Source organism: Sapajus apella, unplaced genomic scaffold (assembly GCF_009761245.1).
Source record: "Sapajus apella isolate SASKATOON/1434 unplaced genomic scaffold, GSC_monkey_1.0 scaffold14, whole genome shotgun sequence".
Classification (NCBI taxonomy): domain Eukaryota; kingdom Metazoa; phylum Chordata; class Mammalia; order Primates; family Cebidae; genus Sapajus; species Sapajus apella.
Window position 1 is genome coordinate 14,559,307 of NW_022436954.1, and position 16,301 is coordinate 14,575,607.

A 16,301-nucleotide genomic window follows, 5' to 3' on the forward strand; every position below is an offset into this window, starting at 1 on the left:
CTCTATTGGATCCGTGGGCAATGAGCTTATCAACAGTTACCTACTAATTGGTCAGGGGCCTGCGTACTAGGGACAACAGACCATCTTTCTTCTTACTCCCATTGCAGCTAGGGGAAACTTTAGGATATCCTGTTTATGATGAAATTAAGGAGAGAAACAAAAGGGTTGTAAACAGCTGAGGGGACGTAAAAATAGGAGATTGGGATACCATACCCCTATTTACATGCTTAACCGCATCATAAGACTGCAAGCAGTACTTGAAATCATTACTAATAAAACAGCAAGTGCTTTAGATCTATTGGCCTAGCAAGCTACAAAGATGGGGAATGCTATTTACCAGAATAGACTAGCTTTAGACTATCTCCTTGTCCAGGAAGAAAGAGTGTGTGGAACGTTCAGCCTAATTGCTGCCTGGTAATTGATGATAATGGAAAGGTGTCGTGGAGATAACTGCAAAAATGTGAAAGTTAGCTCATGTTCCAGTTCAAACCTGGAAATTTGGATGGTCTCCAGATTCCTTCTTCAGAGGTTGGTTTTCACCTTTTGGTAGATTTAAAACTGTAATAGGGAGATTTGTACTCATTCTAGGTAGTTTCCTAATATTTCCACGTCTCCTGCCACTTCTCTTTAGAAGCATACAGTCAACTGCCGAAGCAGTGGTGGCCAAACATACCACCCAAATAATGGCCTTAACTAAATATCAACCTGTGCCTCCAGAAGAAAAAGTATCACACCATAAGGAGTGGTCTCACTGGGCTTAGGTAAATCCTTCCTTTAGCTTAAATTAGAAATAGGAATTAGAATGACTGGTTAGAGTGAATTAAACTGTTCCAACCACACCTTAATAGCTATTATGCTCACACTCGGAGGAGCAAAGGTCTAATGGTGTCTTCCCTGCTCAAGTGGCCCACCCACCAGGGTAACTTAGAGATGTGCCAACATAGAACTTTCAACTAGCTATTAGTCAACTTCGAGGAAGGACCAGCTGGCCCTCCACATCATCATGATCAACACATTGCCCTGTTGGACTCCCAGCAGGTGGCTGGTTAGCCAAAGACAGGTAAGATTCCTTAAGGGAGGGACAACCTAAGACAGGCACAGTTGTGAAGGGGCCCTCAGGAGCTGAGACGAAAGAAAAGCTCCCAGTTCCACACCTCCCTAAATATATTCACACACAAGAACCACCAACTTCAGTAGCATATCTACCCTCAATTAACCACCCTAGAGCAGATGTATAATGACATCTTAGCAAAAGAATTGAAGTGTGGTCCACCCATAGAACAATGAGATACCTGTTCTACCCAGACATTCCCTCTCCTACAAATGAATAAAAAGAATCATAATAGGCACATAGCCTAGTAATACTTTCTAATTAAAAGCCACTTACATAGTGATGTGCCTTATTAAAGGTGTCGCTTATATAAAACGCACCAAAGGGGGGAATGAAGAGGGAAAAAAATAAAAAATAATAAAAATATTGAGGGGTTGTAATAACTTTGTCATATCTGTTGTGATCCTCTGTGTTGGAGGAGGGATCTTGTAGCAACCATAAGGTTGCAACCAGGATTCCAGAGCTACAGTTATCTAAAGGCTCAACTACATCAAACTTCTGTGTCCAAGCTCACCCAAAAGATTGCTGGCACCTCTTGTTCCTTGATGGCTGTTAGTCAGTAGTTAGGCTCCTCATCCCAAAGGTCCCTCCATGGGGTTATTCAAATATGGCCACCTCCTGCAGAGTGAGAGACCTAATGTAGGTGGAGAAGGAGAGAGAGAGACAATCCAGCCTGTTTAAACTGAACCTCCAGTATGATATATTCTCATTCCTACCACATGATATTCATCACACAGCCCAAGCCAGGTAAAGTATGGGAGGAGACTACACAGTGATGTGAATACCAGAGAATGACATCATTGGGAGTTACATGTATGGCTGATTACCACAATCACTGGGAGTAAAACTCAAAAGATAGAGGTAGGATAATAAGAGTATCTGGTACAAGGAATTATGCAAGAGAGGCAAGCTGAAGGTTACTGTTTGAATGGTTTGCAACAGCTTACACAAATGTGATAGGTGCTGCCTCCATAAGTGAAAGACCTAGTACGTTTTAAGTCATTTAATCACAGTACAAGTTGCCCTAACTTGTCGTTTGCTTTGGAGAGGATATCTCAACATTCTGCTGATCACAATATCGGGAGAATTGTTTTCTGATGTTAAGAATACTTGTAATTTTATAGAATTTATTTAAGACATAATCTCTGACATATCAGTTTTTCATAAGAAATTTAGGACACTTGCCCAGTGTCTTGGAGGAAAAAAAAATGATTATCTTAAGGCTACCATAAATGTCTCTAGTTCTCTGATAGTAAATTGTGCCAACATTTGGAAGCCCTGAATTTTTATTATCTTTTTGCAAGCTCTCCCAGGCATTCAGAAGATTTCAGTACTTATAATCACCACCACTTCCGTAACAGTTTTGTGAAACTGCCACCTCAGTTCTCCAGGCATTTGATTCAGTGAACACTTCATTATAATCATGCACAAAGAATTATTTAGTCAGCCATGTTACTATACACCATGAATTACTGAATACAATTTCTATTTGCAAGATGCTTAGCCCTATCTTCAAGGCCAATGATATGACTAGATACCCATATTTGAAGGTCTAGCTCAGATAACATTATTACCAAGAGTCTGAGTCCATTTGAGAAAAACACAATCTTTACTGGGGATTACAAAACATAACATTTTTTACAATAAATTATTTTTTTTAATTGTTAAACAATTGATGAAAAGGCAAAAAAAAAAAAAACCACAAAACCTTAATATAACACAGTAGTGGTTACTGCAGAAAAGAACTACCATCCCTAAGGTTAAGCATTGCTGGTATTAATATAGTGTGGAAGGATGTAGACAGATATCACAGATCCAGAAAAAAATATATTAGCTACCTTAGATTGAGAGATCTTTTAAATTCCCTTCTTAATTCTAATAAATTTTGATAGATCTTTTTGGATTGGGATGTTCATACAATTATATTATCTTCAAACATGAAAGTGTTATTCAACCCTTACAAATATTCTTTTTTTTTTTCTTCTTTAATGAATTGTCTAGGATAACCTTTCTACTGTTAAACAGAAGTGGAAATAATTAACATTCTTCCCTTATGTTGAAATTTAAAACAAAGCATCTATTATTTCAACATTAATTGTGATATTTAGTTATAGATTTGGTAGGTAAAAGATTAAGAAATTTCATTCTATTTCTGCTTTTCTGAGAGCTTTTATTTTCTTTTGTTTCATTTTATTATGAACAGGCTAGTTTTATGTATCAATTAACTGGGCCATGGGGTGCCCAGATAGTCAGTCAAACATTATTATGGATGTTTTTATAAAGGTGTTTTTGGATGAGATTAACAATTAAATCAGTAGCCTAAGTAAAGCAGATTGCCCTTGGTAATGCGGATAGGGTGCGTCCATCAGTAAATGCCTGAGTCTAACAAAGGGCTAATTCTCTCCCAAGCAAAGGAAAATTCCTCCCCCTTTCTGCCTTTGAGCTGGGACATTACATGTTTGCCTATAGGCTGGAACTGGAATATCAACTCTGCTTGGGTCTCAAAACTGCTGACCTTCTGACTGGAAATACACCACTGGCTCTCTGGTTCTTGAGCCTTCCAACTTAGACTAGAACTTCAGCACCAGTTCCCCTGGGATCCAGCTTGCTGATTTACCCTGAAGTTCTCAGTATTTGTCAGTCTTTATAATCACTTGAGCTAATTACTTAAAATAAATAAATGTCTCCATATGAAGAAATATAGGTAAGCAGATATCCATTTTATTGGTCACATTTCTCTGCAAATTTTTGACTAATACAAGAAATAAATTTTAATAAACATCTTTACTATATAAATTGAAAAAAACATATGCTTTTCTCCATTATTTTGTGAATATAGTAGATTCATTGATGGATTTTAAATGATATATCCACTTTAAATTCCTAGAATAATATACAACTTGTTTTATATATTGTTGAAATATATGTGAAAATTGTTATAAGTATTGTTGTGTTCTATATTCTGTTTATGAGTTGTTATCTATAATAGCCAAGTCTTATCCCCCCAAAAAAATTATTCCTAGATTTTGGTTCTATCATATCCACAGGTTCAGGCTTGTTTTTGTTTACTCTCCCTAGGAATCTTTTCCTGGTGCTTAGACTGCATGATACCAAGTTTCATGGGAAAACTTATACCAATAAGGTATCCTTGAGCTTGAATATTCTATGCATCTAGGATGCCATAAGAACCCTATTGAATCAAATATTTCTCTATCCCTTTCTTAATCAATCATATATGTTTCCATATTTTTATAGGGACTCTTGTCCTATTAGGTTTGATAGCAGTAAAAGCCACTTATATGTACAAAGTGTTATGTAATATAATCATATAATGATATATTTGTCCAATACCAATACAATTCTTGATGCCTTCTTCATTTAGTCAACATAATATGAAAGCTGGCATTTACATAAAATGGTCCAGATATAATTTTTATAGTTGTTAATTCACTAACAAGTGAGCATTCAACTATATAACTTTTTTAGTATTGTACGTATGCTCAGCAAATACCCTGCCACAGCCCTTCATGGGAAAAAAGTCACATTTATACCTACTAGATCCAAAAATTTAAAAGAAGAGCAGCATACAAATTTATATGTAGAAAAAAATAGCCCATAGTTATCACTTAATATGACCGTTAGAGAACTTACATTATCTAAAATATATTTATCTTCACAGTTAACATGTTTACTTTCAGATTCAAAATACAACTTGAGAATTCTGGGGAAAAATTGCATTATATTTGTGTAAACTGTCCATTTATCAACATTTACCAAAATAAAAGAAAATCATGTTTTAAAGAGATTTGCAACTATCCCTTCTTTTCTTTTCTTTTTATTTTTTACTAAAAGAAACCTACCAAATTACAGCTTACATAACTTCAAAATCAATATTTAAAAATAATATATTCTAACTTTATCCTAGAAACCTTATTGAAAATAGTAGATATTCTGCAATGCATATTCAAACTTTCTAAATCCTTTTTATATTCCTTAATATCTTTATTGAGCTATACACACACGTACACACACACACACACACACACACACACTCATAGCTTTAAGATGCTTAACTAAAACATTTACTTATGACTCATTATTGACAATTAAAACTTAAAGTAAATACTCTCTTACTTTTGATATATTCTATAAGTGTAGAGAATTTTATTGCGTATGCCTGAACGGTAAGTTACATAAGACAAGTAATTTGGTGTAAAGCATTATGTAAAAAAATTATTCAGTTTTTATTTGGAAATAAAAATAAACCTAATAAATCTTGAGGGGAAACAACTATCATTTAATAGGTTGGATTGGACCTGCAACATATGGCCGCCTTCATATTCTGTGCTTGTAAGCCTTAATCATGATTGGCAAGACACAAGGAGAAAAAGTTCTTAAACCTAACCTCAAGCAATCATTTGGTTAAGGCAATCAAGTGACTTGTCAATTATTAGAAAGCTTGTCTAAAACCAGTTACAGCCATGGGTTACCTGTTTTCTGCAATGAATTTATCTGCCAGTATCAAGGAAGAATGTGTTTAAAGATGTAAATGTTTCAATCAATTTTGAACCCGGTTTTTCATTTCTCCCCGTACCCATCACTGTTGACTTGTAACGGCAGTTCTACAAGAAGAAGATAACTTTCTCAACTCTTGTTTTGGGGCTTGGACATGTGATTTGCTCTGATGCATAAAGTGTTAACAAGAACTTGACGTAGCTTTTATTATTGGAGTGCTCTATTATGGCTCTGTTTTCAACAAAGACTATCAGCCAAATGGTCCAAAGAAGATGACATACATACAGGTGTGTAGATCCAAAGGTAGCTGATCAAGTTAGCCTATTCCTGACACCCAAGTGGCCCAACTGTCATCAACAGAGCTACCTTAGTCAAGTCACTTATTCGCAAGGATTGCTTATTTTTGGATTTCACTGAGTTTATGAATATTTCTTTTTCTCAATAGTTAACAGATGCTTGAATAATATCTGTGTATTACCTCAATATCATTATCCTGATTATTATACTGCACTATTATAGGGGGGAACTGGGAAAGGATAATTGGAATTCCTTTATATTATTTCTTACAAAGGAAAATGAATAGAATATTATCTCAATAAAAATTTTAATAAATATATAAATAACATGCACAATCACATTGGCATAAATGGTAAAACTGGTGTGATGAGAATTTATTTGCCAAAATATTTACCATTTTCCTATTTTAGTGCATAAGGAAAAATATAATTTATAAGACCAAGTATAATTTAACTATACCAGATTCTGAACTTCATAAGGTAGATATGATTCTTATTTATTTTTGTTTGCCTGCATATCTTCCAATGTCAAAATTGCCCATGTAGAATTAATTGTAATTATTTATTGGATAGTCAGTGTTTTATACTGAACAGCTCTTATCATAGTAGTTTTATGTTATTAGGTAAACTTCCTCATTGTAAACTATTATTCTTCAGATCATCTCAAAATCTAACATATTACAAAATTTAAATTGAACTGAAAGTTGAGCTGTGCATACACATGTAAATGTATACTAATACAGAAACTTTTGTATAACAATATTCTGAATCAACAATTTAAATGGTCTGAGATTTCATCCTTACAATATTTATGACTTTAAAGTTATTTTATATTCCATAACATAATAATTTGGTAATGACTAACTTCCTAACTGTCTCTTTCACATCTTCGTTCCTGAGGCTATAGATTAAGGGGTTCAGCATGGGGATGACCACTGTGTAGAATACAGAGGCGACCTTGACCATGAGCCATGAACTTTTGGAGTTAGGAACACAGTAGAGAAAAAAGATGGTCCCATGGAAAATGATAATGACGGTCAGGTGGGAGGCACACGTGGAGAACGCCTTCTGGCGCCCCCCAGTGGAAGGCATCTTCATGACAGTGATAAAAATAAAAGCATAGGAAGTGAGAATGATCATCAGGCTGCTTATTTCATTGAATGTGGCAGAAACTAAAATGATTTTCTGGCTCACGTAGGAGTCACAACAAGACACAGCAACAATGGCAGCATGCTCACAGACAAAGTTATTAATGATATTATTTCCTCTGAAGGATAATTCCAGGAGAAAGTAGGTAAGTGTCAGAGAACAGACTGTCCCCCAAGAGTATGATGCAGCCACCAACAAGGAGCAAAGCCTCTGGGACATTGCAACTGTGTAGAGCAGAGGGTTACACACCGCCACAAATCTGTCATAGGCCATCACAGCCAGCATGAATATTTCTGTCACCACAAATATGCAGGCAAAGAAGGATTGCTTGATGCGTCCTGTGAAGGAGATGGTTCTGTCGTCCACAACCAAGTTCTCCAGCAGTTTGGGGGTAACGGTGGTGGAATAACAGAAATCAACAAAGGACAAGTGGCTGAGGAAAAAGTACATGGGGGTGTGGAGTTTGGGGTTGATCCTGATGACCATGATCATGCCCAGGTTCCCCAGCACAGTGACTGTGTAGATGGTCAGGAAGACCAGGAACAGGGGCACCTGAATATCTGGATATTCTGAGAAGCCCAAGAGGATGAAGGTGACTCCAGCAGTCTGATTTTTTTGTATCCTATCAGAAAAAAAAAAAAAAAAAGGAAGTTGAACCAGAGAAGTAGGAACAAATAAGTGCAACAGGAATCAAAAAGGAAGAAATATTGAGAGACTAAGTGGGTCTTTATTAAGAGTATTGCTGAAAATTCTAGGTTTCCACTGTTACATTATTTCAAAAGGTATAGTACTTAGATAAAAAATACAAGTTGATTAGGATTATTTTGTGAATAGAATAATAAAAAGCAAAATTAAGACAGGAATAACAACAAAACAGGCTATACCTTCCTATATTTCAGACAATAAGACGCACTATCATCATAGACAGCAGGCTTCATGAGAAGGGCCACTCTTACTTTGCATGAATCTGAGATAAGTGAGACTATTTCTGTTGGAAGATATATATATGCATTTCTACAGTTTCATTACTGCCTGATTTGTAAAGCTATGAGACAGTTAACTTACAACTCTTAACAAACAGTAAAATGTTAACATTCCTGGAAAATGGTAAATTTAATATTTTATTGGTGGTTTTATTTTTAATGACCTTCTGATTCCTTGTAATCCAATACTGTAACACATTCTGAAGCTGTGTTGCACCAATATGCTAATCTTTCTCATGCATGTTGAAGTAAACTTGAAAAATGTTTAATGTTATTCTTCATGGTCCATTATATCACTTACGAGGAGGCTATTGCAACAAAATATGTGATGTATGTGTCTGTAGTGATAAATTAAATGAGAAGTTCTTCATTTTCCAATGCAGCAAATCCCAAAAGATAGGTAGGTGACAGACAATAATAAACATGAAAGTACTGAATACGGCAAATAAATTTTAGTTTTTAGGAAAAATACATTCTGATTTAGATTTAAGTTTAAAGCTTTGCCAAGAATAAGTGTCAGGGAGACCCATCTCAAACAGGACACCATAATATTCTCTGAATATGCCTTGATGCCACTAGGCATTTCCTCAATGGTAAAATGTAATAATATATTCATGATTGGAAATTTAAATCAGTAGTATGGAAGCAGAAAGATTGCTAATGGATATAATGATTATTAGACATCATATAAAACATATTAGATATAAAGTTTTATATTTATTAGAATTATAGCTAATTAGTGAGGCTTCAACAAACTTAAAGAGTTATTGAAATGAGGCCTATTAGGACACCTATTAACACGTGGACACATTTGTGAATACAATACAGAGAATCATTTTCCTGAACCCACACAATGGAAGTACTAGAGTTTCATTTGTGGTTTTAGTCTAAATCACATAACTATATTTTCCCCATTCTCCTTTATGTTTTCCCATTACACAATAGCTTTCTCTAGTTCTTATAAGATTGTGTCTGTAGGAAAGCTGTCTTCCAAAGGGACCAATGACTCAGCAATTTCCCTGAAACAATTATTCATAAAATCTTAACACTATGAAACTGGATTCTGACTGTATTTTTCAGTTGCACTCCATAATTTGAAATATTTTTGCAGCAATTGCAAGCATAATTTTCTGTAATTACTTTCACCTGTGAGTCAACTTTAATAATTCCAAATGCTGTTTTTTGATGAATGCATGAAAACTACATTGTGTATCCTGAAATTTCAAAAACTTCTTAGACCTAGATATTCAATCTCATTACTATTAAAACATTCTTCTCAAAGTCATGGTAGATGTATCAAGCTGTTATGGAACACATACCCATTTACCTAAAGTCTGCTTTCTATCTATTCTCACTAGCATGATGCTTTATTTTACCATCTACTGTTATAAAGATTACACATTGTTTCTCCTCCTCTGTATAGATTGCAAACATTAGTGTTTATAACTCACAATTACCATAAACCATATGCTACCATTTATCAGATTTGGCTATTTGTCTCACTGATCTCCTCAGAAAGCATAGGAAATTTAAAGATAATGCCAATTTTGTTTTATTCTTTTTATTTGCCAAAGTATTCATTTTATTGAGGGGTACATGGTGGGAGCCTAATGAGAGAACCAAAAACCAGAATTGATACTATTTGAAAGAGAGAAGGAATCTGGATATAGCAACATAGGACCACCATTCCTTGAACTAAGTGGATTTGGGTCACCTCGACCTACACTTGTGTTTGTCTCATACTAAGATTACCAGAACTCAGTATTTTCCTTCTACAATAAAATTTTAAAACACTAAATCAACTCACCTAAATACAGAGGCATTTGAATGATTCATTTACTGAAGGATCTTTGGCTGAAATTAATGAACTCCAATAATGCTCCTCCTTAGTACTTAATAGAAACAAACATGAAAACAACAGTAGAAGTGTCAACAGTATATTTCATTGAAGAATTAAATGTTACTTTTTTCCCCAACCTCTTAAGAAAACTCGGAGATAGCAGAAATAAGGTCATATCTAGAAGCTAAGTCCTAACACCAAACTGTGTCACAAATATATGCCCCAAGGACACTGGGGACTTTTGACACTGCAGAATATCACTGAAGCATTGCCTTGGAGGCTACTGTTGGAACAATTAGATATAACACTATCCCATGTGGTATCTTGTTTGTATTAGTGCCTTTCTAAAGCCCTTGACATTTGTCTTATCAACTTCACTCAATTAATCTTAATACTGAATATATCTTGACTTTACATAGGTGTAAAATACAGGAATGTGAACAGACAAAAATCAGCTATAAAACAATAGTCCAGAGATAGCTATTATTACCTCATGTTAAATTTATTTTCTTTTTTATGAAGGTATATTTATGTTATTATATGTCCAAATACAAAGCTGCCTAAATAATGCTACATCATTTACATATTCTTTGTGGCAATATAAACTTCATTTGGTAGTCACACCATTGTTTCTTTTTTAATAGAAAACAATTTGTGTTGGCCTTTTTAAAATATGGCTATATTCAGATGTTTATGTCGACTACTGAATCTGAAAAAAAAACTGAGTTATGTTTCTAAAAGTAAACCAGTTTATGAAAAATGCCACTTTTGGGGAAGGATGATGTATTCATTAATTTTGGTACTCTATGTAGCATGTTTTTAAAAAATAAAGCTTATTTTTCTCTAATGCAAGATCCAAAATGTATTCCTATACATTGGGCATCTCTGCTGCATGTAGTAATGCAGAACACGTGTTACTTTTCTCTTGTGTTTCACCATTATCATGGTGTGTCCGAGGTTAGGGTTGTATTTTGCATGTGAGGAAGAGGGAATCATGTAACATCCCTTTAATTTGTCCTCAGAAAACAGCTCATTTCATTGCAGAGGGTCTCCTATAGTACATAGGGAAATCAAGGGCAAAAGAGCTGATCACCAGTCTCAGACACAATACAACTAAGGAGCTACAAGTAGAAAAGCAATAGAAATCTGTTCTTGAGGATATTCGCCTGTGGTTTTCTTTTCTTGTAGTATCTTCATTGTCTTTGTTATCAACATAATGCCAGTTCCATAAAATGAGTCTCAAAGTGTTCTCATTTCTTTAATTTTTGGCATGTTTTTAGAAAGATTAGTGTTTGTACTTTTTATATGTTTGGTAAAATTCACAAGTGAAACCATCTTGTTCTGCATTTCCTTTGTTGGGAGGTTTTTGATTACTGATACAGTATTATAATAGTTTTTGGTCTGTTTAGAGTTTCTATTTATTCATGATTCAGTCATCGTAGGTTGTATATTTCTAAATATTTATTTCTTATAAATCCTCCAATTCGTTGGCATACAATGGTTCATAGCAGTCAATTTGGATTCTTCTTAATTTCTATGGCATCCGTTGGTTAGATGCAATGTTTCCTCACTTGTTTCTGATTATCGTTGAGTCTGCTCCTTTTTTTCTTGGTCCACCTATTATTTGTCATTTATATTTATATTTTTTAAAACCTGAGTTTTATTGATTTATTCTATTTTTTATATTACTTATCTCATTTATTTCTGTTCTAACATTTATTGTTTCCATCTTTCTGTTAACTTTGTGCTTCACATCCCATGTTCATGGATTAGAAAATTTAATATTGTTAAAAGGTTCATTCTACTCAAATATATGTAAGGATTTAATGAAATGTCAATTAAAATACCTACATTTAGATTCCTGTTTTTACAAAATAGAATAGAAAACTAAATTTTTTGTAAATATATGAAAGATCAATATAGCTAAAGGAAACAAGAAAAAAAGAGAAAAGTGCTGGAGGCAACACTCTTCCAGATTTCAAAATATATTACAAAGTTGCAATAAATAAAATAGTATTGCACTGCCCTATAAATGCACAGATAGACCATTGGGCAGAATAGAAAGCCTAGACATAACCCACACACATACAGACAATTAACCTTTAACAAATGCCTCTTCAACAAATGGTGTCAGGACAACTGGATATCCACATGCAAAAGAATGAAATCAGACCCTCTTCTGACATGATACACAAAAATCAACTCAAAATAGAGGAAAAATTTAAATTTAGGGCCATAAGGGAAAATCTTTCAGACACTGTTTTTCTCAATTATTTCTTAAATATGCCAACAGAAAGAAAAGAATAACAGTGAAAATAAATCAGTGGGATTATATCACACTAAAAAGTTGCACAGCAAGAGAAACAATCAACAGAGTGAAGAGGCAACCTGTGAAATGGAAGAAAATATTTGCAAACCATATGTTTGATAAAAGTTAATATCTAAAATACATAAGGAACTTCTACTTTCAATAGCACAAGAGAAATGCCCAATTAAAACAGGCCTAGGACTTAAATAGACATTTCTCCATAATGGACATACAGATGGCCAATACGTACATGAAAAGACAATAAAATCACTAATCATCTGGGAATTACAAGATGAAAAACACACTGAGATATCACCTCATACCTATTAGTGTTGCTATTATAAAAAATAATAATAATAATTAGTGTTGCGAGACTCTGGAGCTATAAGACCCTTGTACATTGTTGATGGAAATATAAAGTGATACAGCCACCATGGGTAGCCATTGAAAGATAAATGGATACAGAAAATCTGGTATATACATACAATGGAATACTATTCAGCCTTAAAAATAAGAGAATTCTGCTATACGTGACAACAGAAATAAACCTGGAGAGCCTTACACTAAATTAAATAAGTTAGCAACAGAAGTACAAATATGTTCCTGATAGCGACAGGAGGCAGAGAAATTCTCAGCAGACAGGGGCAGGTCCTTGGCAAAACCCCACCTTCAAGCCAAAAAGCCTGAAACCTGTGGCCCAGACTGAAAACTTCCATCCCTACTTGTCTGCTCTCTCCCAGTTGGTTCTTTCTGAATAATGTCTTTTTACCAATTGAATGTTATCTTTTCCAAAACTACCTATGGCTCACCGCACCCCACCCTGTACCTTCAAGATCCCAGACTCAGCTGGCAGAGGGGAAAAGTGACTGAAACTCAGAAAGAAGTGGCTGGACATCAGAGAGAGGTGACTTTGACTTCAGAAAAAGTGGCTGGATAAAGCAATTTGACTTCAGAAAAGAGAGGAAAAGAGGCGGATTGACTTCAGGGGAGAGCAACCTTCCCTTCCCATCCACTTTCCAGCTCCCCCCTCTCCACTGAGAGCTGCTTTCATCACTCAGTACAATTCTCCACATTCACCATCCTTCAATTCATACACATGACCTCATTTGTCTTGGGTACCAAGCAAAAATTCAGGATGCACCAGGTGTGGGCATCTAAAGGGTTTGTCACACTGGTCCTTTGCCCTCACTGGTGGAAGGCAGTTTCCTCATGTGACCAGGCAAAGGGCCCATTGAGCTGGTAACACACTGCTGTCTGCAAACAATAGAGCCAAGAGAGCCTTTAGCACACCTTCTGGGACCTGGGGGGTCACAGGCACATCATGTGGATACTACTGTGGAGCCCACATTGAGTTTGCTCCCGCCAGCACCAAAGCAGCTGGTTCTGCGCTCGCTCACTCCAGTACCTGCACTCATTCACTCTCATGCCTCCTTCAGCGAGGAGTGGAGCAGGACAGGCTGAGTAAACAAGACATCCTTGTCATGAGACCTGTGAAGGGGTCAAGAAAATGCCCTGCATTATTATGATTCTACTTATATGAAGTATCTAAAACAGGCAAACTCATAGAAGCAGAGAGTAGAAAGGTGTTTGCCAGGGCCTAGGGGGAGGAGGAAATTGGGAGCTGCTGTTCAAGGGGTCCACATTTTCAGTTATGCAAGATGAATCAGTTCTACAGATCTGTTGCACTATGTAATGTACAATGTATTTTAAAATAATTTATTATGTTCTTAAAATTTTTTCATTCTCAGCACACTGACACAAGAACAGAAATCCAAATGCCGCACGTTCTCACTCATAAGTGGTTGTTGAACAATAAGAACACATGAACACAGGGAGGGAACATCACACACCGGAGCCTGTTTGGAAGTGAGAGAAATAGGGGAGGGGTGGCAGAGGCCGGGACACTGGGGAAGGATAGCATTAGGAGAAATACCTAATGTAAATGATCGGGGATGGATGCAGCAAACCACCATGGCATGTATATACCTGTGTAACAATCCTGCATGATCTGCACATGTACCCCAGAATTTAACATATAATAAAAAAAAAATTTAAGAGGGTTTTGCCCATGTTAAGTATTTTTACCACAGTAAGATTTTTCAAAAGAATGTGAAAAGTATTTAACATTAGGATTTTCGAAGGTTAAAATAAATATTTATGGATATGGATTTCATAAGGCAAGACAATGTGAGCAAAGCATATCATTTGGAAAATATTCACATGAATATTTTGGAAATTAAAAATACAATTATCAGAAATAATAAAAGAAAAATTGATAATCTGCTAGTTTATTATGAAATAAAATGGAGAAAATACATAGTTATTTGTGTTTAAATGAAATTTAGTGTGTTTTTAATTAGAAAGGTAGGCCACAAAGTACAGTACTTTAGCAATACTCTAACCAAAGAAATCAGAGATATATTTTTATTATTATATATAATAATCTATCTAAAAATAGTGCCATGATCATCTTTATTTTAAATTATATTAAGTAATATACATGTATAAAGATATTATCTAATATGAATAATAAAGCACAAATATACAAGTCTATACAAGGTAATAATTTTAATATTTGGTAATTTTACATAAATATAATACGTTTGATTTATATTTCTATGTATTTTATTTTTAAATGTTTTTCTAAAGAAGATGTCATATGCTTCACCAGACCCTGAAAGGTGTTTCCAATGTCAAAAAGCTATTACAGAAACTTAATAAATTTTGTGACATCTATGAGGAACTGGTACAACTTGTAGCAAAGATAGAGTATAGAGAACATAAACGAAGCTAGCGTGAACACTTCTAAACACACATCTGAAAGTTCTGGAAAGCAATACGTTAGTAGATGACGTGACAACAGGGAAAAACAACAGGGTAAGTTTTGAAAAATAGTATTTTTGCCTTTTTAAAGAATTCATCATTTTTAAAATTTTAAGCAATTATAGTGTGTAAATTGAGATTTAATTTACATTTCCTTGAACACATATAATGTTGGAATATTTCGTGAGATTATTATCCATTCATATATTTTATAGAGTAATTGCATATTAGTCTGATTTAATTTCTTTATTAATGATTTGTAAAGTGTGTGTGTGTGTGTGTGTGTGTGTGTGTGTGTGTGTGTGTAGTAATCGACAATTCTACATATTAACAAACACTCTCAGTCTATAGATAATTACTTCTAATCTGTGGGTGGTCTCTTCATTGTTTAATGATCTATTTTGATGATAAGCAACTTCTAATTATTGACAAAGTCTCATTTGTTGATTTTCATGTGGATAATCACCTGTTCTTTATTCCAGACGCCTCAGTGTTTCAGTTGTTATGCTTAATTAATTTGATAATAAATAACCAATTAATTTTGTGTGGAGTGAGGTAGAGGTTATTTTCCCCAGTTCAGTCACCCAGTTTTTTTCAGATATGTTTCCAAAGATCAACTGACTATATGTTTCTTGGATTATACCTGGATTCTATTTTATTTATTCTGTTATAGCCTCAGCTTGTCTGTCTTTATTCCCAAACCACAATGGTTTATTTCCTTTTGTTTTCTAATAAACCTTCAATTCTTCCAATCGTTTTTTAAAAAATACTTTGGATATTTCACATACTTTGCACTTCTGTATACACTTTTACCCAAATCCAGAGTATCTGTTTTTCAAAACACACTGTAAAGAGAATGAAAGATAAGTCACATATTCATAGATATATTTCAAATCACAAATTTGAGTGGGAAAAAGAGTTCTATTTAAAATATATAAATAATAATCAAATCCCAATAATAAGAAAAGACATGCAATCAAAAATAGACAGAGTATTTGAATATAGACTTTACCAAAAAAATACAGATAGCCAATGATCACATTAAAATATACTGAACTTCATTACTTATTAGATGAATGCAAACACAAATCATAGTGAGATAGCATTACATGCTTATTAGAATTTCTAAGATTGAAAATGATGCCCATACCATTATTTGCCCAAGATAGGGAACACTCAGAATTATCATACCCAGCAGGTAGGATTTTAAGTCATGCAGTCACTTTAAAGATCATTTGGAAGTTTCTTAAAAAGGTAAACATACACCTACCATAGG

The 16,301-nt window shown here is 34.5% G+C and overlaps 1 protein-coding gene across 1 annotated transcript; it reads right to left on the reverse strand.

Annotated features, from left to right (window-relative positions):
• Positions 1-6,750: 6,750 nt before the first annotated feature.
• Positions 6,751-10,389, reverse strand: LOC116554554 (olfactory receptor 5D13-like). Its single transcript, XM_032282473.1, has 2 exons — positions 10,385-10,389; positions 6,751-7,693 (listed from the first exon to the last, which is right to left on the reverse strand). The coding sequence occupies exons 1-2, from the start codon at positions 10,387-10,389 to the stop codon at positions 6,751-6,753; spliced, it is 948 nt and encodes a 315-aa protein (XP_032138364.1).
• Positions 10,390-16,301: the final 5,912 nt, after the last annotated feature.